Raw genomic sequence first — 24,526 nt, 5'->3', positions numbered from 1 at the left:
CCACAGGTTTCCTACAGGACAAGGACTTTCTTCCTCTTACTTCTCTTTTCCCCCACCCTGAGGACCAAAAGCTCAGAGATGCAGATTCTCTATCATTACATATAACTCCATAAATAAACTTGTCCTTTTTTATCTTAAGCATCTGTATTTACGCTTAATGAGCTTGATTCTACTGAGACACATTTTTTTTTCTTCCTAGTGTTTTTCCTGCAGATGCAGAGTCTGCTTTTTTTCGGATCAACCAAATGTTGATCCATTGGTTGTGACAAGAATTGACCGACCGGCTTCTTGCCCGAGCCTGATGTCGTGGGCTGAGAAAGAGTAACTGGCCCAAAGTCATCCTGCTGGCTTTCACGCCTAAGGCAGGACTAGAACTCATGGTCTCCTGGTTTCTAGCCTGGAGCCTTAACCACTAGCCAAACTGGCTCTCTTTCTACTAAGCCACATATGGTCTGCTAATTATGGATCCCACTCAGGGTTATCTCAACCTTTTTCCTACAAAGTCTCCCCTGTCTCCAAACAAATCAGGTCAGCATGAGTTTGTTCTGCCAGGAAAAAAAAGAACAGGAACTGAGAGTCTCCTAACTTTCTTTTCAGCAGCTGAGAGATCTTCTAAACTGGCTACTATCCAGTTGACTGGGTCACTGACAATCATGCACTTCCAGAGCAAAAGGGATCTGGGTTCTTCTGTGAAATCAATCAGTTATGTCATGTGAACACAACTGCAGTGTGGGATGGAAATGTTTGTATATGGATAAGGAAGAACGAAGCTAGGATCGCATCTTCTGGCTCTTCCTTGAACTGTCAGGGAATCAGACTCTCTTTACATAGCTGACATATTTAGGCTCTGTGTAGGAAGTGAGATAAATGTGCCAATGTCACCATCCACAGACATGATATTTACCTAATGCATTCATTCTAGGCAAGATGTTCCTGTTATCACATAAAGCCAGTGCACAGAAGGAAGAGCAAGACTGTGCCCCCTGAATCTGTTGACAATATCTAGCCACATTTATCTATACACCAAGTAGCAAGGACAGTCCATGTGTAACTGCAAGTCTCATCATGCTGAGTGCACACATAGGTTTTTCTTGCTGTATTTGGCCCAATAGTTCAGAGGTGGAGCCTGCACAACGTTAGGGTTGGAATTCTCTGGTGCAGTCCCCTTGCCTTTTCTACGCATTGGCTGTACAAGGAGAGAGAGGGTTTGTAAATAGTAAGAGGGATCCTGTGGGAAAAAATAGGCCAAGGCTAACCTGTGTGAATTGGTCATGATAGATTCTTGTAAAGACATACTTGCCAATGGTCCTGATCCTGGTCTCAAAAAAAGCTACTTCTCACTTGCCTCTAATATAGGAGGGGGAGGAAAGTTCAGAGAAGCTTAAGGGGCAATCCTGGGTTAAGCCTATACAAGGTTCGCCTCTTCCTTGGTCACTGCACTGTTGCAGGTGCATTTGGGGTCTGATCTTTTCTCCATGTTGTATTCCATCTTGTCATTTTACTCATCAGGAAAACAGAGGGTAGAGTAGCCAAAAGAATATGTCCACAGAATGTCAGAAGACAACAATGCATATGTGGCTAAAAGGAATGAAATTTACATTATGTTATAATCTTAAAGAGAATTTTTATAAAATGATGTATTGTTGGTATATGTCACCAGAAAAATTGTCTAGAATGTATAAAGGAACTTCAAATTTATGTTGGAAATGCGAACAAGAAGGGACATTTTATCATGTTTGGGGGAATGTGTAAAAAAGCTAGAAAATTCTGGATCCACTGATTCAAAGGACCTTAAAGATTAATATACAACTGAAACCAGAGGTCCTTCTTTTGGGACTGATGGATAAACAGTTGGAAAAAAGTCATGGAACTTTGTTTTTCTACATAATTGCAGCAAGATTATTGTATGGACAAAAATGGAAAGATTCAGCATTACCTACAATGGAGGAATGGTTAGTGAAGATGATGGAACTTGTTGAGATGGCTAAATTGACTTCTTTGATCAGAAAAAAGGCATCTACATTTATTGCTGACTGGAAACCCCTTATAGATTTTTTGCATGAAACAAAACAATGAACTTATGATTTATGGTTTTGATGATTAGACAGGATAGATTATAGAAAGAAGAGAGGCATGTTGTAACTATAGAGTAAGAGGTAAAGTTATAATTATAATTGCTGAAAAGAAAACTGAAAGCTACTTTTTTGTATCTTTTTTCTTTCTTTTCTATTTTTCCTTTACTTTTTTTCCTTTCTTGCACTTTTAGCTTTCTCTTTGATTTCTTTTTCTTTTCTTTTTCTTACTTTATATTAGTTTGTATTTTCTTTTAAAAAACCTTTAATAAAATTGTGTGTGTGTATATATATATATATATATATATATATATATGAAAGAAGACAATGCAGTCTGTAATTTGGGTGGTTCAGGAATCTTACTTATCTAGAAGAGTACTTTATCTTTTAAAAATGGGATTCATTCATTTTTTTTAAATCGAGAAAAGTATTGTACTACCAAAAACTGCCCAAAAGCTGAAGTAATTTCTTCTCTAAAATAATACTTCATTTTTAAAGTATACTTTTCTGAGGATAAAAATCATGAAGCAACATTGAGATCTTCGCATTCTGCAGAGGGCAGAGGTGGATAAAGCTGCCTAGGAGAGGAAACATCTGCATTCATGACTTCTCAGCATCCAGTGGTGGGATCTTGGTGGGATCTAAAGGGGCATATACAGTAAGTATTCTCAAGCATAGGATTAATGAGGAAAGGCAAAGAGTTTAAATTTTTTTCAGAGCACTAATAGCCCAATCCAGAAAATCCTGTGACAGAGCAGTTAACACAGAAATACTTTTTCAGGGTTTTCTTCTCCACTGGAGCACAATTTGCCACTTGCTGTGAGCTTTAGTAAACTAATGGGCAGAGTATCAGGAGTCTGGTAGCACCTTTTCTGACTAACACATTTTATTAAAAGAGATAAACTTATATCTTTTAATTAAACTTGTTAGTCAGAAAAGGTGCCACCAGGCTCATCTGGATTTTTTGCCACCATAGACTAACACAGCTGTCCTCCTATAACAGGCAGAATGTTTCTGAACAGTGAAATACTGTAGATAAGCACCATGAATGCACTGAATACAGGTGATGGTTATGACAGAATTTCTTCCTTCAAAAACTCCTGAAGTTCATTTAGGACTGAAAATATCCACAGCAACCAGCTGAAAATATTGAAAGGTCCTTGGAAAATGCCTCTTTAATTCAGGAAGTCTTAAAAATTATGTGGCTCTTGTTTCAGACAAAGCTTCTGTAATGATTGGCAAGCGCAATGGAATTCTGAAGCTTCTACAAAAGAATCAAAGTAGGACATTTGTTGGTGTTGGCTGTACCTGCCAGTTAGCACATCTAGCAACAAAGTAGGGCTAAAGGATCTTTGAGCTGCACGATTCTCTGCTGGCTCTGTGTGATCATTTTGAAAAACATGCCCAAAGAGATACTTTATTTTATAATAACACAGTCAGAAAGGTCCTTAGCTATACTGCAAAAATGTCTCATATCCTTAAATATTTGGGACAGCCTTACTTATTTTGTCATTCATTATAGTGATAATGTTTTACTGAAATTACACGGAATAGATGACCAAATATTGCAGTTTATAAACTGTATGTTCTGTGTCTTCGTGCAATTATTCCTTGATTTGAAAATTTTAATAGGTTGCTTCAGTTCGAAATATGTGCTAGTGTAATGGAGCTATATGTGGATCTGTTAAGGTGCTTTATTAAATCATAGTTATAGGTGTGAACAGATTTGGTGTACTGCTTGTTAAAATCACCAAGGGTTTCAGACAATCACTTGCTAATTCAGTTTTATTTTAAATCAAGAAGCTGGATACAGTAGATCATCTGAAAATTGGCAAGTGAATACCAGAGTACAAACATGCTTATAAAATAGTTGTGTTTGACTTATGGAAATAAAATCTGAGCTGACTTATTCAATATAGAGAATGTTCTGATGTATTATGGCAGAACAGAAAAATTATCTTTGTGTGGCATTCATTTGGTACTAATGTTTCACAAAGTTTATGTGATTCCTATCACGTGCCTTGAGGAAGTAAGGACTGATCAACTTGATATCCTCTGCCCAAACACACAAGATCCTCTATTAGGCAGATGCCATTTTCAGTATTTTCTTTTGTGTGTGTGTGAAATATGTTTTTCTTATCCCACAAAAAATGTTTTCTGCAATGGTATTTTTAGCTTGGTTAGGAAAAAAAATAGGACCAAGCGGAGAAGCCTTTTAAGGAAATTAGGAAAATGACGTGTGTCTAGAACCTATGGAGAATCTAGGATATTAAGAAGAGAGGGACTGTTCAGTTAGGTATGGAGAAGGAAGAGGGACATCTTTCTCCAGATGAGATTTGGAGAGAGTCATTAGAGCAGACTTCCTGGGTGAGAGACCAGGAGCCCTACCAGTCCTGGGTGAAAGCCGTGTCTTCTGGAGAGGCTGAGGGGAACAGGAAGAAGTGGCTGGAATTAGGGCAAGTGGAGCAAGGCTGAAGAACATTGGGACCTGTGGTGGCTGTCAAGTCACTCAATTCAGAGCAGCCCTGGGTGGCGTGGTTGGGGAATGAAGATTGTTTGGTTAGAGGAATGGAGGTGGATGATTATAAGAAGGCCAAGGTTGACATAATGTGAGGTGAGGATCCCTTCAAGGCCAAGGATTTAGGATATGGAACTTGGAGAAAAGGATGAAGAACATAGTGGTAGGCAGGGGGAAATATGGCAGGAGGTGGGATTGGTCTGTTTTAGGGGAAGGGGGATTGAAACAAGTTCCCACTTTCAGCCCCCGGAACCTCAGATCAGGAACCTAATTTCCAGGACCTTGGAGGCCTTGGTATTATACAGACTGTTTCCAGTATTTGGCCACTGAGATTTCATAGCATGGGTGCAAGCTGCATTTCCACTGAATTTTCAGCTGAAAATGAGAAGCAGGCTGCAACTTCTTTAAACGCTTTGGGGACAATTACTTGCAACCTCTACCATTGTCCAGCTGCCTGCATTTTCAGATCAGTAATTAATACAATTCTGTTGTGGCTATTTCTCAGGGCCATTCAGTTGTCCAGTACAAAAAAAGAGGATAAAATGGATCACTGGATGATCACAAGGGCCTTCCAAGTTCCTTCATGGCAAACCTTGTCCTTTGTCCTTTCCCAAGTAGGTTTCATTAGACTACTCTGGTTTAAGCTAGATCAATGTTTTGATTTTTAGCTATTTGCTTCAAAACATTTTAAATTTCATGGTTTGTGAATTTGTGATAGCTTAATGAAGATGTTGATCTAACATTTATTGCAAAGATTGTCATTAGGAAAGAGATAAAAATTAAGCTTCCAATATTGTTATGCTATTATAGAAATTTGTGTGGCCACACTTGGAATACAGCATTGTTTCCTGTTCTGATATTTGCATCTCAGAAAGGATATTGCCTGGAACAATTGCTGAAAAAAAAAATCTCTTTAACACAGTAAGTTAGAATTTGTAGGCATACTAGTTCTTCTGAGGGTATGAGCTCCACTATCAGAATAAGAACAGAACAGACTTCTTTTCAGATTTTTTCGGTATTTGGACAGTAATTTGTGGGAATGCATCCTGCCAAATTCAGGCAGATAGGTCTAAAGGAATTTTGCAAAGGAAATTCTTACAAACTTAGGAACATTGAAACCAACTGTTAATATCCTATATTATTAATAGCTTTTTTATTATGTGTCATCAAGTCATTGGCGACTCTTAGCAACCACATAGATAGATTTTCTTCATGACGATCTGTCCCTAACCTAGTCTTTCCGGTCTTCCAACGGTGCATTCATCACTGCCGTAACTGAGGCCATCCACCTTATTATAAGTAGCTAATTGCTGTGAAAACCACAAATACCGTAAAGATATTGGGAAATCAGACAAGGAAAGATACATTTACAGTTATGCTTATTGAATATCTGGTTTGTTTTTTTAAATAGTGCCTGAAACATTTTGGGGGGGGGCAGAATTCTTTATGGGATAACATTTAGTGTAGACAAACCCCCCTGAATTTACTGTACTTGGAACCCTCCCATTATTAAAAGATAGACCTGTCAGTCACTTCAAAGACTGTATTTTGATATAATACCATGCTTCTGCTTCCATACCTCTTAATCATTTCTGGTGGACATTCAGTTGGGGTTATGTGAGGGCCAATTGTTGGCTGCCTACTGATGTTGGTTGATGTTAAATCAGTGGCTGACATTTGCACTGATATGCAGTGCAGAGATACTTTTATTGTTTTATGAGTATTGTCCAAAGTCATGTATTGCGACGATAGTGTGAACTCATTCTAATGTTAAGTGTTGCTAAGTCCTTGGGTTATATTTCATTTTAGTAGCTTTTAATAATAAATATGAAGACGTGGCTTTTAAATCTAGCAACCGAATAAACAGTATGTTTTGTTTCCCCAGTGATTATATGATTATTTTAAATCTTTTATTTTTTTAGCATTGTAACAATTTGAGCCAATGGTTTAAACAGATTGTTCCCAGAACTGGCTTTTCATATTGCTCAAAAATTTTAAAAGATGACCTGAAAGGACTTTTTTCTCACCACCAAAAGGACTGTGATGGGAAGAACAACAGAGAGGCTTTCTCAGTTCAGCCTTTTCCAACCAAAGTGTGAAATAGATAGAGAAGATTAATGATGCACAAACTCCGTCAATGAAAACCAAAGCGCTGAGATCAACATTAGGGCTTATTACTAGCAAAGCTGCACAGACTTTATTGAATTTAAACAATGGCAAACACAGCCGACTCGCAGAAACCGAGGCTTCCCAAGCTAAGTCCAAAGTCTGTGGGTGGCTGTTTTCAGCAGTTCCTGCCAGACTTGGAATTTAGTTTAGTTTCATGCTCTCTGTTTTCTACATTTCAGGAAAAGTTTTTCTCCCCCTACGTCGTTGATCTTTGTTGATCATGAAAAGGGCTTGTGCTGGCTGTGCCACTGCAAAGCAGCAGGAACTACCTGGGGACCAGGGGGATTTCCTGCTGCTGTTCACTGACTCTCGCCTGCTCTGTTTCAGTGGAAGAAGCCATGCCAGGTTCTAAGGATACTTTTAAGGGCGAGGCAAGAACCGGTATGGTTTAAAACTTGCAAGAATAATGATGTAACTGAATAACTATTTCAAAGCAACTATTGCTCTAAATGAGGCTCAGTCCCAGAATTACTGCAGGTGCTGAAAAAAAGCTGAGATCATTAATGTAACGAGGTCCAGCTAAACAGTGGCTAATGCGAATGTCTTCTCTGAAGTCTTATGAAAGAAAGCCCCAGCAAAATCTATTTAAATGAATATGCACTGTACATCTGAAATACAGACTGGCCTGGAGCATAAATTAAATTTTAAGAAGAAAATCAGGAGCACAAAATGCAACTCATGAAGACCCTTATTAACATGGGCAGGGGAGTGTGGATGTGCGTGCACACATTCCTTTTGGAAGAAAAATGTCCTAAGAGATAAGACGGGTGTGTGAAGCAGTAAATATGCAGACTGTACAAGCTGAATGAAGGATCATTAACTTGATGGAATCGGGTGATGCAGAATGAAGGATGACAGGGACAAATTAGAGTGTGCCCATTCCAGTGACCTCAGACGTCAGCCTAGAAGAAATAAAGATAAATACAGATGAAGGAAAGTGGAAAGAGTGTTTGCAGTTTATGACCAAGAAATCAAAGGGCTTAGGTTTTACTCACCATGCTCCATCCTTTATAAAATGAGCTGTTGTTGTTGTTATTATTATGTCCATTCCTATTGTGTCCAAGAGCTGGTGCCCTATCAAAAGGTCTGGAAATGCCCCTAAACACAATAGGAATGGACAGAATCTCAACACATCAATTACAAATAGTCACATTACTTGGGACAGCATGTATATTACAATGGTATCTTCGGCTATCCTAGATCCATGGGAAGAATCCAATAGTCAAAAGTACCAAATCCAGTCAGAACTTTCTGACAGAGTGTGTTTAACTAATAGTATCAGGCAATAATGATTATTTATATCACACTTAAAAACTGTAACAAGGCCTGTTTTAAGGGGACGCGGTGGCGCAGTGGCTTAATGACGCTGAAAGTTGCTGGCCAGAAATGGTCGACACTTCAGCAGTTCGAGCCCAGCTTTCGTGCAGCAGAGTGAGCGCCTGTTTCCTCCCCAGCTCCTGTCAACCCAACAGATCGAAAACTTATGTGAGTAGATAAATGGGGACTCTCACTCCGGTGGGAGGAAAAATGCTGGCGGCGCCTTGCAAAAGGAGTCAGGAGTGGTTGCCGGTAATGCGGAACCCGCGCACGCGCGAAAAAGGTGCGAAGCAACGGAAACCCCGCCTCCTGCGCTTGCCAGCTGGGCTCTACTCTAGGAAGGAGGCACTGGCAAACCACTTCCGGAAAAAAAAACACCTTGCCTTGAAAACTGTAAGGACTCGTCCAAGCAGTCACTGTAGAGTTGGTAACGACTGAGTGTGGATTAAAAAAAAAATGCTGGCCAGCCTTTTTAGCAGTTGCACTACAAACAAGTTCAACAGGTTGAAGGTCCTCAATGAATATTATAGCAGCACCCCCATTTGCTGAAATACGTATGTGTCCCATCATGAGCTGAATTCTCTCCCAATGTATTTGAGTCCTCTGTAATGCTTATCCCTGCCAGGCTTAGACATTTTTGGCCATGGTATCAAGATGGGAGACAATGGGCATCTTGCCTGCTTCATCTGGATAACATTTTATTCTACATTACCATGCACATTCTCCCCACTCTCCAGCTTCAGTTAAGCAGAACAAGCAAGCATGCAGGCCTGACTTAGCACTATAGAAGGACACATCCTTAATCCTCTTTTTCCTGTCCAGATATGCCATATATTTCTTTGCCTGTATCATTCATGCCACAGTTTCTCCACCATGGCAAAGAATTAATGGTATTGATATCAGTCTTGTATTTAGATGAATTATTGTATCTTGCCTTTCTGCTATGACAAGCAATTTTATTTTATCTTGGCTATTATCAGACTGTCTTTTAATTTTTTTTTAAATTTAAGTTTTTGCTTTAATATATAGAAAGAAAAAAAGATACAGAAAGAAATGAAAAGCAAACAAATAAGGAAAGGGGAAGGAAAAAGGACTCATAAAAAAGCTCAGCTTTAAGCACAGTATTAAACCTAACCTTGACCACATAGTAATATTGATCACTCTTTCCATTACATCGATAAACCAATTCATTAGCAGAAAGCAATTATACATGATCAATCTAAGACTGTAGATCTGGGAAACACTGTCTTTCCATCTTTTTTGCAATAACCCATGCTCACTAAAACCACTATTCTTCATATAATGATAAATTCCAAATTTGGGGTACATAATTCAAAATAACATTCACATCTTTGAACCATATTGCTCTTTCCAAAAACATATTAACAAACATATGGATATTAAATCAAAACAGGAGAATGGTGGCTCAAGTCCATGTTATATGAATTAGGGTGCCCTCTATCATTTTACACTTCCAGCATAATTATTTTGACAGTTACCCATTTTAAACTTGATCATGTCCAATAAACATGAAACATTTTTGTTGAATTAATCTTATTTTAAGATTAAAGTAAACATTCTCAATATTCTTTAAGTTCCTTAACCATGATTTGTTAATATGAATTATTCCAACTCTATTCCAAAGTTCTTGTGAATAGATAATACCCATCTTAACAATACTATTCAACTGTCTATAAATATGCTATAGATTTGGAATTATCCAAAAAACGATTGTATGCTGATAGTAATTCAGGGATTTGAGATGCTGCTGATGGTACATAGCCTATGTTGTGAAACCAAAATAATTTAATATACTGCCATTCCAAAGTATATTTAATTAATAGGCTGAAACACCTGTTGCAATAATTTAAATGGCTTAAAACCTGACTAGCAATTAGCTGATGAAACTATTAATGCCCTATTAGCTTATGGATTCCAAGGAGGAGATTTTTTTTAAATTAAAAACTGTGCTAGAGCCTAAATCCAGCATCTTAAAATTGCATATAAGGACAAAATTTCCAGATAGAAGATGATAATGATATACCTGGAGCTTTTATACTGAGATTGTCCTAATTTATCATGTGGTAAGGGTAAGAATTATACTTTTGACCCAGTATGTTCCAGATGTGTCTTGTAGCTTTTAAAGACTGAATGAACTTGGCTAAGAAAGGACCAAAGGTCCTGCCATGGTATCAGAGGAGCCACATAATAACTTCCAGATTGTGCCGATAATAGTTTTCAGCGGAGGCATGAATGAAACAAAGCAAACTGTTTCATCTGAACTCAAGTCCAGATCACTTTGGTTGTTCTGTGTTTCAGAGGGAACAAAATCTAGGTGGGCAAATTGGGTAAGGCTGGGGCACATTCTTCTCTCTCCTCCTCCTCCCCTCTGGAGTTCCTGGCGTGACATCTCCCGCCAGCCTTCCTGCCCATCTTCAGCGGCTTGCCTTCTTTCCCTCCTCTCAGCTACCACCATTATCGCCACCACTGTCCCAGTGACGTACTGTACACCCCCTGAACCTGCTGCCCGCTGCCCTCCCAGCATCTTCCTTCTGCCCCTGACATCCCAGCATAAGGACAAAAAGGAAGAAAAATGTACAAATATTTCATTATATTAGCCCAGTGTGGTTCCCAGGAAATCTCGTATCAAGGGCACTACAATACAAAACAGTGCCAAACTCACGTGCAACCAGGTATTTTTTTTTAACTTATAAAAATGTCCAAGTAGAACTTACTCAAATAAGGTAAAGCATATTATTTGATATATGACAGCAAGAATGCTATTAAAAAATAATGACTTATAATAGTTATAGTATCTAAGAAACAAAAAGTCAGATAACCTGGAGCTAATAGAATAAAAAATTACACTACTGAGAAGTATACACCTGAGAAGGAAAACATTGCTTAAAACTTATAATCTTTCTTCAGTCATTTTATACTTTTGTATATGAAAACATTTAGTTTTCAAAATTAAATTTATGGTACTAATCCTTCACAAATGCTTATGCTATTCCCTTAATTGCTAAGACTGGAAGCAAAAAAAGATATATTTAACACATTTTTCTCTTATCTATGTAGACTGGTTACTAATAAACTTACTATGAAAAAGAACAGCTGTTTTAACTTGTAATGTTAATGGATTTTTTATTTGTGAAGAAATATTCTGTTGATAAAGTAAAAAACTTTGACATATCTGGCTCAGAAAAATGATGAATTAAGGAAAAAAATAATGGCTATAAACTGTGGAAAAGAAAAGGAGAGAAGGGAAGGAAAATTGGTGACCAAGAATCAAAATTAAATGTCTTCATTTAGTCTCAGGGGACTAATTTCTTTAATGTTTATCTTTCTCTAGAGGCTCATTAGGATTTTAAACTATGTATTCATATCAATATGAATCTGAGGTAAACAGTTTGAAATCTTTAATCTATAAAGAAATTTGTCTTGCAATAATTATCCCAAGTTAGCTAAAAGAATTAAAAAACAAATAAAGTTGTTTTCCATACATATATTAGACCTACAAGAAGTATTTGATTTATTCCAATTAATTGAATAATTTGATAATTTACTGAATTGTTGCACAATATCAATAAAGTTGCTACAGAGCATTCATAAGTATCAGTAACACATATCAGCAGCACATAGTAACAATTTGTGTTCAATCCAGTCCTTTTATGTCCAGACTATTTTCCAGTGTTTGGAGATTTTAACATCACTACATTAATCTATAAGATGTCAATAGAAAGGTCTATTATTACTGCAAATAGTAACAGATTTCTTTTCAGCTAAAATAGTTAGGCTATTCCCATGTATTGTATTCATGTCAGGCCCAGCCCAAGAACAATGATGAAACAGCCCAGTTAAGTTCCTTTATTTGCTTACACCATATAGACAGAATCTTGGCGGTCTAAATCTATACTCCTGCAACTAGTGGATATACCCTGGGAGATTCTAGGGAGTGGCTATCCTGGACCTCTTATGCTTCCCACGCTCCCCCTGTGGACTGTGTTGTCTTGTGCCTCCTCTCCCCTCCTGGAATGGGCCCCCGCCTTGATCTCTGCTTCTATCCCCCACATAGGCCTCCTCTTCATAGATATATTCCATCACAATTCACAATTCACCAGAAATAGGTTTCTAAAGAAATTTGCTTCTTGGAAATTCTATGATGCAGTGGAAATGATTGTGCTATTAGTATTATAGCCACTTGGCCATATTTTACTAGTTATGAACATGAGTTAGTAATAATACGAATGAGGGCGTAGTAGGAAATCTCACCTGGCATTGATGAGGTACTGAGCAAGGCTGATGTTAGCTGGGGTTCCTGTGATGGTAATCTGACGCTCTGATGAGCCTTCTGTGGCATTGGCGATTTTGATCTGTGCTCCAGACATCTGCCTGATTTCATTAATTTTGGTCCCTTGGCGTCCAATTATGCAGCCTATTAACTAGGAAAAATATATTAGAACTTTCTTAAACTAACTGTTATGGTGTTAAAGATTGTGAACAACAAATAGCTCAAAGCTTATCAGTTATAATTTCTCTTTTGTTTTGTTATTACGGACATGTTATAACTATGCTCTTCCCTAGATGATTACACACAGAGATCTCCAAACTATTGGTTTTTAGCACTACCATCAATGTGGAAAGATATCACTAATGAAGCATTGGATTGCCTCTGTGATAGCTAGAGGAAGCTATAAATAACTAGGGCAGAAGTCTTCCCAGATGTTCCCTTGTTTAAAATGTTATTTCCAACTATGTAGTAGATCAGATTTACCAAGCCATGTTTGCCTTGTTGTGCTGGAAAATGACATACAGCAAATATGGGCATGCCTATACATATACTGAAAAAACTGTTTTTATTATTATTGTTGTTGTTGTTATTACTATTACACCTTTTTATATATAACTCAAGGCGGCAAACATACCTAGTACTTCTGCCTCCTATGGCTGATTAGGGATTGTATTGCTCCACAATGGAGCACTAAAATTATTCCCACAAAGGTTGTGAGATAGAGAAGTGGTGAATCTCGCCACTTACAGAACCGCCCCCCATGCAGTCAGCCTGATGCCCCATTCTGCCTGTGCCATGACATACAGGTGATGATGGGCATGCCTTGGGTGAGGCCTGAAGGATCTTTCTGTTTTCTTTTCTACAACGCAATCCCGAAGAGGGTTTGTATTGGAGACCTGGGCTTTATCCTAGCCCTTCCCTGGTTTCTGTCACTAGCATAAATCAGCCAGCGTTATTTCTCCTCCACATGTGCTCAGAAGAGAGTGGGGGCTTCTCCTCTGAGGAAGGGAAGGGGACAGGAGGGCCTATCAGTTGCTTGGTCAGTGGACTGACTAGTGGGCTTCCTGTTATCTTCTTTTCCTTCCTGAAGTCTTTGGCCTGAAGCAGAGGTGAATCAGTGGTCATAAGCAAGAATGAGGAGGAAATCCCTTCATGCCAATCATTCATTAGCATCTACTATAAAATAATGACTAGGAATATGTCTTCAGTAATATAAATAACTACAGTAAACATTGAAGCATCCCACATTTATATGTTAATTAATTAAATGTCCAGATGTAAAAACAAGCAGAAAAAGGGATGAAAAGTGAAAGTCTAGTCAAAACCTTCTTAATGGCCAAATTAAAAAAAAAACAAAAAAACTGGCCAAACAAAAGACTTCTGTAGTTAGGCCTCAAATATAGGGATATCCGTTAAAATCTCATTAGATGTTAAATAGAAGTTTTAATCTTCAGAAATTGTTTTAAAAATTTGCTTTGTCTCTAGCTAAAACTGGATTAACCTAATTTATGGAATGTCAGAATGGCCAGTGACAAGGGGTTGTGGGGTCTGTAGCAAAAGTCTCAGAGACTGCACAGTCTACCACATCCAGTATGATTCAAGTCAAGATATATCGCAGCAACTTCTTCACTTTCTGGCACCTGACCCACTTTTTCAGCTGCCATGAGATGGAAAGATCAGCCGTACTTGGAATTACTATGACATAGCATACTCTCTGTACTATGGTAACTGGCATAACATTTTCTAAAATCAAGTCTTTGTTACAAGAGCCTTTTTTAAAAAAATAGACCAATAGATTGGTTTTTCACTGACTTTCTTCTGTTACAATTGAGTATAACTTATTTTTAAATAATTTTTGCAAGTAATCTCATTAAAACTCCCAGTGAGAGTTGGCCCTGATAATGGATATATGAAGGATATATCTTTATATATCTCAAACACCCTGAAATATGATCATCCCTCTTTTTATCAACATTTCACAAAATACTCTAAATAGGGCTATTTAGAAGAGCATCTGAATTGTGATTATTTCCATCTACTTATTTATTGGTTTTATTTTATTATTTTTGTAGTTGCTTTTCATGTCTTTTGCTATAAATGTACTTCTTCAAGTCTGTCCTCTATTTTATTAACATTGTATGATGGATGTTTTAACGAACTGGAGGACGCTGTAAGCTGCAAAGAGTCATATGACTATGTGGGTAGCAACAATTTAATTTAATATTGTATTAGACAGACCTCATTTGAAAGTAATGTGCTCAGTTTGGGTTCGGGATTAGGGATATGAAAAACAAGGCCTGTGAAAAAGTGAATGAAGAAGAAAAGACTGGAGTAATATCTAATGCATTCTTCAACTATGTGAAAGACTATCACCTAGATGATGAAAAAGAATAAATCTAATTGATTTCAATATATGGAGGGTAGATTTCTTTTGAATACCAAGGGAAACCTGAATTATCTGGCAGGTGGATGGGCTTTCTTTCATGTTGGGTCACTTGTCTTTTGGGAACCTGTGGCTCTAGATTTTCAACGCTGTACTGAATACACGACTATAGTAGGTGAACTTAATGCCCTTTCCGGTTTTATGACTCTTATCTGCAAGCTATAGAAAAGTATGTAAACTTAGCCCATTTACAACCAGAAAGGAGCAAACATCTGATAGAATCTACACTGATGTGAGAAAGAACTGCATAAGCTGAAGAAAGATGTGCTGTTTGTGTAACCCAAAGTCTGATTTCTGTGGAATCGTATTTGAAATTACAGTCATACTTAAGATAGGAAAGTACATATTTTAAACAGCTGTTCCTTAACAACTATGAAATGCCCATGAAAACTAGCCAAAGTGATATATAAATGTTGGAGAAATGTCAATGGTCACAACTGTTTAAGAGTGGAAGCAATTGCCTCTAAAAGTTATGCACTTTCTTCCATGCTGCAGGGAGACTGCAGTGGTCCTGCGGCTTGCCATCCTGCACTGAACAGGAGCTTAGACCAGATCAGGAAGCTGGATCAAAAGGGGGGACCTTTCAACTCTAAGGTTTTTATTTTAAATATGTGACTACAGTTGCAGAAACACACGAACACAGATACAGTATACAGGTAATCTTTGAGTTATGACTGTAATTGGCACCAGGATTACCATCATTAAGAACTGTGGTCGTAAAGCGTGACATCACGTGACCGCATTGCTTAGCAATGGCAATCCAGGCAATCTGGGTTGTTTATAACCCAAGACACATGGGTCATTAAGCGGGAAGCAGAGGGAGTCTCAAGTAAAGAGCACAGGGGTGCAGCAGGGGAGTGGAGGAGGCCCTGGGAGGCCCGACGCAGGCCGCACGTGAGTCAAGGTGCTTGATGCAGCAGAAGCTCAGAAAGGCAGGGGAATGAGTGTGAAGGGTGTATGTGTGCGAGCGCAGGGAGGCCATGGAAAGAGGGCGTGGAGTATGTGCATGCATGTGTGTGATCACATGGAGGCTGTGGAAAGAGGACATGGGGTACGTGCGTGCAATCACAGGGAGGCCAGGGAAAGAGGGTGCAGGGTGTGTGTGTGTGTGTGCGCAATTGCAAGGAAGCCATGGAAAGAGGGTGTGGGGTGTGTGCAAGTGAAGGGAGGAAGGAGGGTGTGGTGCCTGCGAGCAGAGACAGGCAAGGGGAGACTTACTCCAGCGACTTGTGACCTTCCTTGTCAGCTTCCCATTGACTTTACTTGGGAGAAGCTGGCAGGGAAGGGCGCAAATGGTGATCACGTGACTGTGGGATGCTGCAACTGGTTGTAAGTGCGAGCTGGTTGCCAGGCACTTGAATTTTGTTCACGTGACCGCGGGGGGGCTGTAACGGCCGGAACTTTGAGGACCAGTTGTAAGTCTCTTTGTTCAGCACCATCATAACTTTGAATGGTCGCTGAATGGTCATAACTCGAGGATTACCTGAATGCTAATTCTTAAGAGAAAGGAAGCCTACCTATAGATTTTAATTAAACTATAGAGTTTTTACCTATGAAGGTATTTCAATGGTCTGTTTTATAGGTTTGTAAGACACCTATTTCAGGTTAAAAGACAACTAGGGAATCTACAGAGTGAGCTTCAAAGTTATCGTCAAGAGTTTTTTAAGTCTTAAGTCTACTCTGACCTTATTTAATTATGCCCATTCCCTGGAAACTTTCCCTGACACTTCACTATCAATGCTTTTATATTGTGGGGATGGATGTTTCTTTAAACTGCTAGCCTTTCCACCCATGCATTAACCTCTCCACAAACAATTGCCTATTCAGACTGTAACTATTGGTAGATGTGCTTGAGAGTTGCATATCTACTATAAGTAGAGTTGTGAGATCACCTATTTTTATTATTATTTTTAAAGATTTGTGTGTGTGTGCGCCTTCGAGTCAGTGTTGACTCCTGGCGACTGCCTGGACAAGTCCCTGTGGTTTTCTTGGCAAGATTTCAGAAGCGTTTTGCCTTTGCCTCCTTCCCAGGGCTGAGAGAGTGACTGGCCCAAGGTCACCCAGCTGGCTTTGTGCCCAACGTGACTAGAACTCAGCTTTTACTTCATAGATTAATGCAGGATAAATTAAGCTACTTAAACACAATGCATGGAAATACTGATGCCATTTCATGCACATTTCTTCAGATATATATCATGGCGTGGTTAAACCTAGAATATATAGTTCTATTGTAATGGTGATATATCTTCATCTCTCTGTGGAGATGCCCTAAGATAAATATAGGTCATTGAGATTATTTCATTTTTGTACATTATTTTGGCCATTGCTAATAGAAAAATGGTTCATAACATTTAAAAGTTGTAACTTTTAAAACAACTTGAAATACATATAGGGTGTATCATTAATCAGTAGAATCATTTTTACTCTCAAACACAGAAATAGAAAAGAGCCATTCATTCTAAAACAATATACAAAGTACACCTTAGAGTGGAGACTAGGAAAGTGATTTGGCCCATAGATAAAATTATAACTTCACTGAGCTTGAAGGACATATTCCTAATTTTCTATACACATGCCATCTACTGAAAAAAATGCTTATGTTTTTTACAGTTACACACACACACTATATGTTTATGTATATGTATGTCTTTATGTCTTGCTTGCTTGCTTCTCAGAATCTCCTGCCTACATACTGTAGTTTTGCTTTCTTTCTTCAAAAACACATCAAATCATGGATTGATGGTTGATTGTTTTGGCCCAGTATTTCTAAAGCAAACTTTCAAAAAAAGCTATGAAATGATGATGAAGTTACTTGCATTTGCGTTTCCAGCATATATAAATTAAATAAAACACCATTAATCTTTTTCAAAACTTATTAAGAGTACACATGCCATCTATTGAAAAAAATGCTTACCTTTTTTACAGTTACACACACATGTATATGTTTATGTATATGTATAAGTGATTTCAAAAGAAGTATATTTGATTTTTTAAAAAAATTGTGGTCTGAGTTGCTTTGCATGTTTGTGCCCAAAATGTTTGTGAGACTGTGACATTTACATGAACACCATTCCAATGAAAAAGAACTATTCTGTTCTATCATAAGGGTACTCAGACATGTAACAGATCCTTGCATGGCCTTCCTCTTCTCCCTTCACAAAAGAAGGGCCACAATTTTTTCCTACTCTCTTCACTCCATAGCAATTAGACTAATTTAAATTATTATTTCAGGAGACAGATCAGGATTGGGATTGGTGAGGAAAGCAATTCCCCTCTTATTTAATAAGGTAGCAGGGGAGGCTTTAGGAATCTACCTGGAAGTTGCAGATCTTTCAAACTGGAGTCCTTGAAACAAATAAAAAAATGTGTTGTTCTTTAGAGATGTCAAGCAAGCAAACTGCATAAGTACCAAGTCAATAAAGAAAAATAGCAAAAGTAGACCCACCCCAAAATCCTTTGTTTCATTTCTCAGTTTGTCTACACACAAATAAAATTACATCCCTAGAGTTAATGGGGGGCTTTTCTAACATTGGGTCACTGAGAAGTCATTGGTAGGCTACATAAATTTATCAAAGGATATGCAGAACACCGAGATGCGATACTCACATCATTGGGAATGGTGAGTTCATGAGTACTGGCCGGGGGACTGGCATCCAAACCTGAATATATGCAAGGGAAAATGGTTATTGCTTGAAGAGAAAGTATGGCACATTTGATGGTATTTCACCAAAATAGCAGCTCTTGTGAATTTCCAGATTGCACTAGGGCCAAAGGATAAGGAAGGTTGAAGGTTTCAGTAAATAACAGGTAAAATTAAAGCTCTGAAAGTAGTTGCCATAATATTTCAGTAGATAACAGTCCAGTAGATTCTAATGCAGTGATTTCATGTTCTTTGAATACTGATCTCCTCACCTCATTTTGTCTGCATTTAGGAATTAACAGCTGGCTTATTATTTACACTATTACACTCTACTATTACACTATTTTTCAGTGTTCAAGATGTTACTGTTGGTCAATGAAATAAAATATATATCTGCTTAGAAATACTAGTGAAGAACTTGTAGCTATTTTGGAGGCAAATTTTATCTACACTGTTACAGTGGATATTTTAAATTGACCTCCCCCCCCCGCCAAACGGACAAATTAATACACTCTGTGCTACTCATTGTGTATTGATGGCATTTGCAAGGAAGAAGCATATTTTAAACCCAGTTCTAGTGAAATAATGGAGTTTTCTAGCAAAATTACTCTGAATGTTTATAGCATGAATGACAGAGATATATTCTGGCCAAGGGGGAAGTAGAACTTGTTATGATCTGGGGAGTTAACAGCAAGGAATATTTTATATATTTTTTGTACAAGTGTGAAAACAAATTATTATAGACACTAAATCTACAGTAGAATGAAAGCATTCACCAGATTATGATAATATGTTCTTTGTACTGAAATTACACATATCCAAAAAGAAATGGGGACTTTAGCCAATAAACTGGGAACATCATAATCTGTTTTCTAAAACTTTTTTTTAAGTTTACAGTAATAGGAGGACTGTAACCTCTACAATTAATTCTTTATGATTCCACATAGTTCCTGCAGGAGCATGTTGCAAGGTAAATGAAAGCAATGACCTAACCACTTGTTAATCTAGCCTAAAAATTCACATGCTCAAAACCCAACTAATATCCAATAATAAGTGGCCTCCATGAAACTTGGGAGTTCTTTTTAATAAGAGCCACAGAACCATAGTCTCTTGTCCAAGTGTAAGAATGAACAGTATTCTGAAAACTTCCTGTTATGACAGTGCATAAAATCTTCTGTGCAGCCCATTGGGCAACCTTTTATGGAAGAGTATGCACAATATACGGCTTTCTGAAACCAATACAACTCCAAGAAAACAAATGAAAATACATTCTTAATTACCTGTTGCAGCTTAATCATCATAAAAAAATCTGTATATAGTGAATTTCTTGTGCTTAAATTGCTTCTTTTCAGAACATTGCATGCAATCTTAACCATGTAAATAGATTGAGGATACAAATCTACATGTAAATTAATCACTAGTTTTTCAGGGTATAGATACATGCAGTAATTTTAAAAATCTAAATGAACAAGCTCCTTGTTATGAATAATTCATAACATACACAAATAAAATATGTGAACAATCCTATAATGTGTACTTTAGTCAAAAACAGAGGAAGCGTAAGATATAATATAGCCTGTGTAATATTCTGTACTTATGGAACTTTTTCCAGAAGAGATAATGAATATTTGCTAAGCAAGACTTGGTATAATTCCAACTTCATGATCTCCATTAAGTAATATACATGGTACAATATTTATAAAGGCTGACAATAGATAGTTTGCAGGCTGTGTCTCAGAGAAAGCACAGTCATTCGGAAGTATGTTTCATTAAGACTAGTAAGATTTATTTCCATGGAGCTGTGCTGGGATCAATATGAATCTGTATTTGTAATACTGCAAGTGAACAGAATCTGGTTTTGTGCCTCCTTCTGAATAGTTTGAAAGCAAGTTAGTCCATGATAGATGCTGAGAGTTTTCAGCATAGCACACAGTACTAACCGAAAAGAAAAGACAAGAAAAGAAAAGACAAGAAAGGGGTGGGGGGAGAAGCCATAGTCTGCTACCCACGGCCTGGGAAGATATAAGGAGCCGGAAGGGAGAAAGGCACTAAGCAAACATCCAAACACCCGCTCAGTCTGGTGAAACTTAGAAATGAAACTTAGCAATGATAAAGTCTGCACTCATCAACTTACAGATTTGATTTGTAAGGTTTTTAATGAAGGTTTTAAAATTGCATTTGATGGAATCTTGGGACCTGATCTGGTGCATGTGAGGATCAATAAATGGCTGGATCTATTTTCAGAGACACTCCTAGTTTCAGGAGAATTTGTGTGAATCTTCAGATTGGTAGAGAAGGGGGCTTCACACATTGCCCTGTGTCCCTGGTAAGTGTTGTGTTGATATAATGGCACAATAAACGTTTATTTGTAAGAATTTTATATAACTTTATATAATAGTGAGACCTTGATTACAGAATGTTATGTTGGGAAATGAAAATAATTTTTTCTTATGCAGATGTCTTTTACATGGAAATAACTTTTTACTTTGCTCATTCCTTTCTAACAATATCTAATAAATGCCTTTTATACAGCTGTAAAACACACAAAAATCATTCCATGAACCAAAGCCAGGATCTAAGGATGAGCAGTAGCTTTGACTTGGACAAACTCAGGAATGCTTTTTATTTTTATCACTTTTGCCAAATCAGAGATTCCTTTAGAAAGAGTGTGTGGGGTGCGATGGAGAGAGCGCAGGTGCTGCTTAGTCCAAGCTAAAATGTGGGAATGAAAGAAGAACAGTTTCAAAAGCTGAAGGGAACAGAAAGATGAAAGAGCTAAGTCTAAAGAGGAGCCATTTCAAAAGTGACATGTCATTCTGCTGGAGAGTTCTAAAAATGGACAAATTGTCTTAACTATTGCCATTTTCTTCATTATATTGCAGTGTGTATAATTATAATTGCACTGTATCTTGCCTCCTGAATATCCATAAAACTGTCCCATCAATATAATCAGAGCAGCTGCTTGATATATGGCTTTAGAAATAATAAAAAGGACTCTGTGTCTGTATTTCCTGTAGGCTTTATTTTACCTGAGGACTGGCCCATCAGATTTTGAGCTTCTTCGGAGGAATGTAAGGGCAGCTTTTCTCCTGAAGAGCAAAGAAGAAACACATTTAATTTTTTTTTTTTTTGCCTTCAAGGAGAGAAGCAATGTCACTTCATCTAGGAAGCTCAAAATATGATGAACAAAATGGCAGAAAAAGCAAGTTCTGATCATCCAAATCAAATGCAATTCTATTAAAATATATGTTCAGTAACACATAAATAATAATAATATCCGCCACCCTAGTTTTCTACAGAAAAATATTTCCTTTTCCTAATATTTCTGAGGTTATCAGAAATTTCTATCAGAAATCTAGTTGATGCCTCAGATAAAGGGCTGGAGCTGTCTTAATTTTCCCATTAAAGCATCGTACATATTCTAGGCATTCGTTAATCATCTATATATCTCTGAATCCTAATAGTGTAACTTAGAACGTCCAAAACGATCAGGGACAATTGTGAGAAATTAACACCAGCCTCTCAATGCAGATGCACCCTTACCCCCTAAATAAAGGACTGTTATGATATGGGTCTTAGGGCAGATAACAGCAATACGTAACTTGCAAACATATAACCTGACCTTTTCTCAAAGGGTCAGAGAGCAAAACTCTAGTGTCTTAATAATAAGAACTTAAGTTCTCCATTAATAATTCCATTTTGATTACACATTGTTTCTTTTGATCCAACAAACCAAGCTTAGAAAAAGAGAGAACTGCACAGGTAAAAAGAGAAGGAAATCTGTAAAGGGAATTTGGGTACGTACCAGGGAAAGCAGGGGTGGTCTGTCCAAGGGGAGTAAAGGGGGTTTGCTGCATAGCCAACTGGTGGAGCTTGGTCAACTGCTGAGGGGTAGGAGGGATATTAGAACTAAGAAGGTTATTGTTATAGAATACAAGTCACACTGAAAACCAAGAACAAAATTATAATAATAGTGTTTTTAAGAAAGAAATCAGGAAGCCATGTGGAATCATGGCAACATACAGGTTTTATAGAAGGACTTGGCCTGGGAAATTATAATTGTTCAAATTTCTGGCAGATGTGCTCATTCAGGATCTGAAATACAGCAGCCTAGTTTTGGTGTTGTGTCTTTCCTGATGAAATTGTAAATATGTGGTCATCATGAAACCTGAGCCAGGCATGAGAATATGTGAATGTGACATTGCCAACTCCCGGGGGGTTCTACTGCATGGGAACCAACAGTGCTTCTAGAGCTGTAACCTGGAATTGGTAGTTCAGGGACTTCAAAACATTGTAAGTTTCATAACTGGGTAGATGACCCAAATGAAAAATCCAATATGTGTTTTGGCCAAAATAGGTATGTATTTCAGATTCTGTTCATCCCTTCTTGTGCTTTTAATATTAGACTTCTAATAACTCTCCAATATATTTTGTGCCAAATCTGTACTGTTATCCAAACAACAAAACAACAGTAAACCAAATCTGCTTTAAAAGCCATGCTGTGTAACAGCCTGAAGTGGTAGGACAATAATTAGATTCTAATATCATTACAGAAATCCCTTACAGCCATAGTAATTGGCTGTGGGAAGTTACCATAAAGCCAACCGGGCCAGCCTGCTAAAATGTGAGGCTCTGATCCTTTGAATTTAGAAGGGAAAAAGATTAAAAATAAAAAAATCCAAACTCCTGCTTCTGCAGCATATCTGAGGGAAGGGGTGCAGAGAAGTCTGACATCGGTGCTGTAATAGTCAGATGAGCCAGAATACGTGGGAGGCTGAAGAATACAGGCAAGTTACAAGGAGATTGAAAAGCAGAGTTTTTATTAGTTAACCAAGCTGGCGAGCAAAACATGAGAAACCCAGGGCATCCTACAAACTATGTTGTTTTTAAATAACTTAAAAGATGGAGAAAAAAATCTGAAGCAATTAAGTTGCTTCTACTTGGAAAACAAATGTTCTATTCTTCAAAAGTGTGACATTCATTTTTATGTAACCTTTACTGTGCTGAAATTTGTCCTTAAGCACAAATTGGGTTATTTTTTATCTATATTCCTTAGGTCAGTGTAGTGTGAGTTCCATGGAATTTTGCAAGAACAAATAAAGCGGGGGAAAACAAACTAGGATTTGGCCAAACTATTATTATTGCTTAAGATTGTTTCTAGCTTCCTTCTGGCTTATTCAACAAGTTATGGCTTTAATTTCTAGTAGGGGACTTGTGATGGGAGACAAAACTACACAGTAGTCAGGCTCACACATCATGCTAAGCCATAATATGGTTGATTTACTTTAGTATGAAGTGTAAACAGAGACAGGAAGTAACGAAGAGCTGCCCTTCTGATTTCAGTTATGATTGTGTACGTTGGAGGGAATACACAGTTATGATCAAAACCATTGTGTATAGGTTGGGAAGATTTTGCTTTGCAAAAGCCATGTATGGAGGCGTTTAAAAAGAAAACAAATCCTTGGATGATTCAGTAGTGCTTCTTTCTTGTGTCCCCCCCCCCCCCAACAAAATGTAGTTATTCTTCAGTCATATCTTCTTTTGAAGGACTGTCTCAAATTTGGCATCACCTACTGAATATAAATTTGATTCAGCCTTCTCCAACAAGAAACTATATGTTCCACCAGGAAATTTGGTAGGACAGGATGCAGCGGCAGGATTAAAGCTTGAAAATGATAGAAACATGGTCAGGAAGTGTCTGTTTTGAATAAATTTAAAGCTCTTGAACTGCAAAGGAAGTTGTTGGTGGTCTAGCTGAATTCTTATGTATTATCTTGGAGAAACAATGGAGAATGGGTAAAGTATCAGATGACTGGAGAAAAGCAGATGCTGTCCATATCTGCTAAAATGGGCAAAAGGAAAATCCAGCAAACTACAGACTACTCAGTCTGACATTGATACAAGGGACGATCCAAGAGCAGATGCTAAAGATCTTGAAAAATATTGCCAGACTAATCTTACCTCATGTTTTGATCAAGAAGCTTCCTTAATAGATTGTGAGCATGCTGTAGACAAAATATATCTTGACTTCAACAAAACATTAGTTAATTACCCCATAACATGCTAATCAGCAAGC

At 37.8% G+C, this 24,526-nt stretch overlaps 1 protein-coding gene across 11 annotated transcripts in view; it reads right to left on the bottom strand.

Moving 5' to 3' along the window:
• Positions 1 to 6,761: 6,761 nt before the first annotated feature.
• Positions 6,762 to 24,526, bottom strand: part of PCBP3 (poly(rC) binding protein 3) — a 77,122-nt gene continuing 59,357 nt past the window's right edge. For 4 of the 11 annotated variants that reach the window (XM_025171191.2, XM_007435188.3, XM_007435191.3 and 1 more), the window contains 5 exons: positions 22,256 to 22,334; positions 21,480 to 21,539; positions 18,417 to 18,469; positions 12,349 to 12,518; positions 6,762 to 7,661 (listed from right to left, as the gene is read on the bottom strand). In XM_025171191.2, the coding sequence (XP_025026959.1) occupies positions 7,625 to 7,661; positions 12,349 to 12,518; positions 18,417 to 18,469; positions 21,480 to 21,539; positions 22,256 to 22,334 (399 nt within the window). In that variant the 3' untranslated portion in view covers positions 6,762 to 7,624. The remainder of the gene's footprint in view (positions 7,662 to 12,348; positions 12,519 to 18,416; positions 18,470 to 21,479; positions 21,540 to 22,255; positions 22,335 to 24,526) is intronic. The other 7 variants (XM_025171192.2, XM_015889279.3, XM_015889281.3 and 4 more) reach the window with 3 other exon arrangements.

Source organism: Python bivittatus, unplaced genomic scaffold (genome assembly GCF_059951505.1).
Source record: "Python bivittatus isolate LINGU-HERP-01145 unplaced genomic scaffold, Pbiv_v1 ctg000020_np1212, whole genome shotgun sequence".
Taxonomy (NCBI): domain Eukaryota; kingdom Metazoa; phylum Chordata; class Lepidosauria; order Squamata; family Pythonidae; genus Python; species Python bivittatus.
Note: the sequence above shows the minus strand (reverse complement) of the source record. Positions and strands in the feature narration are given on the sequence as shown.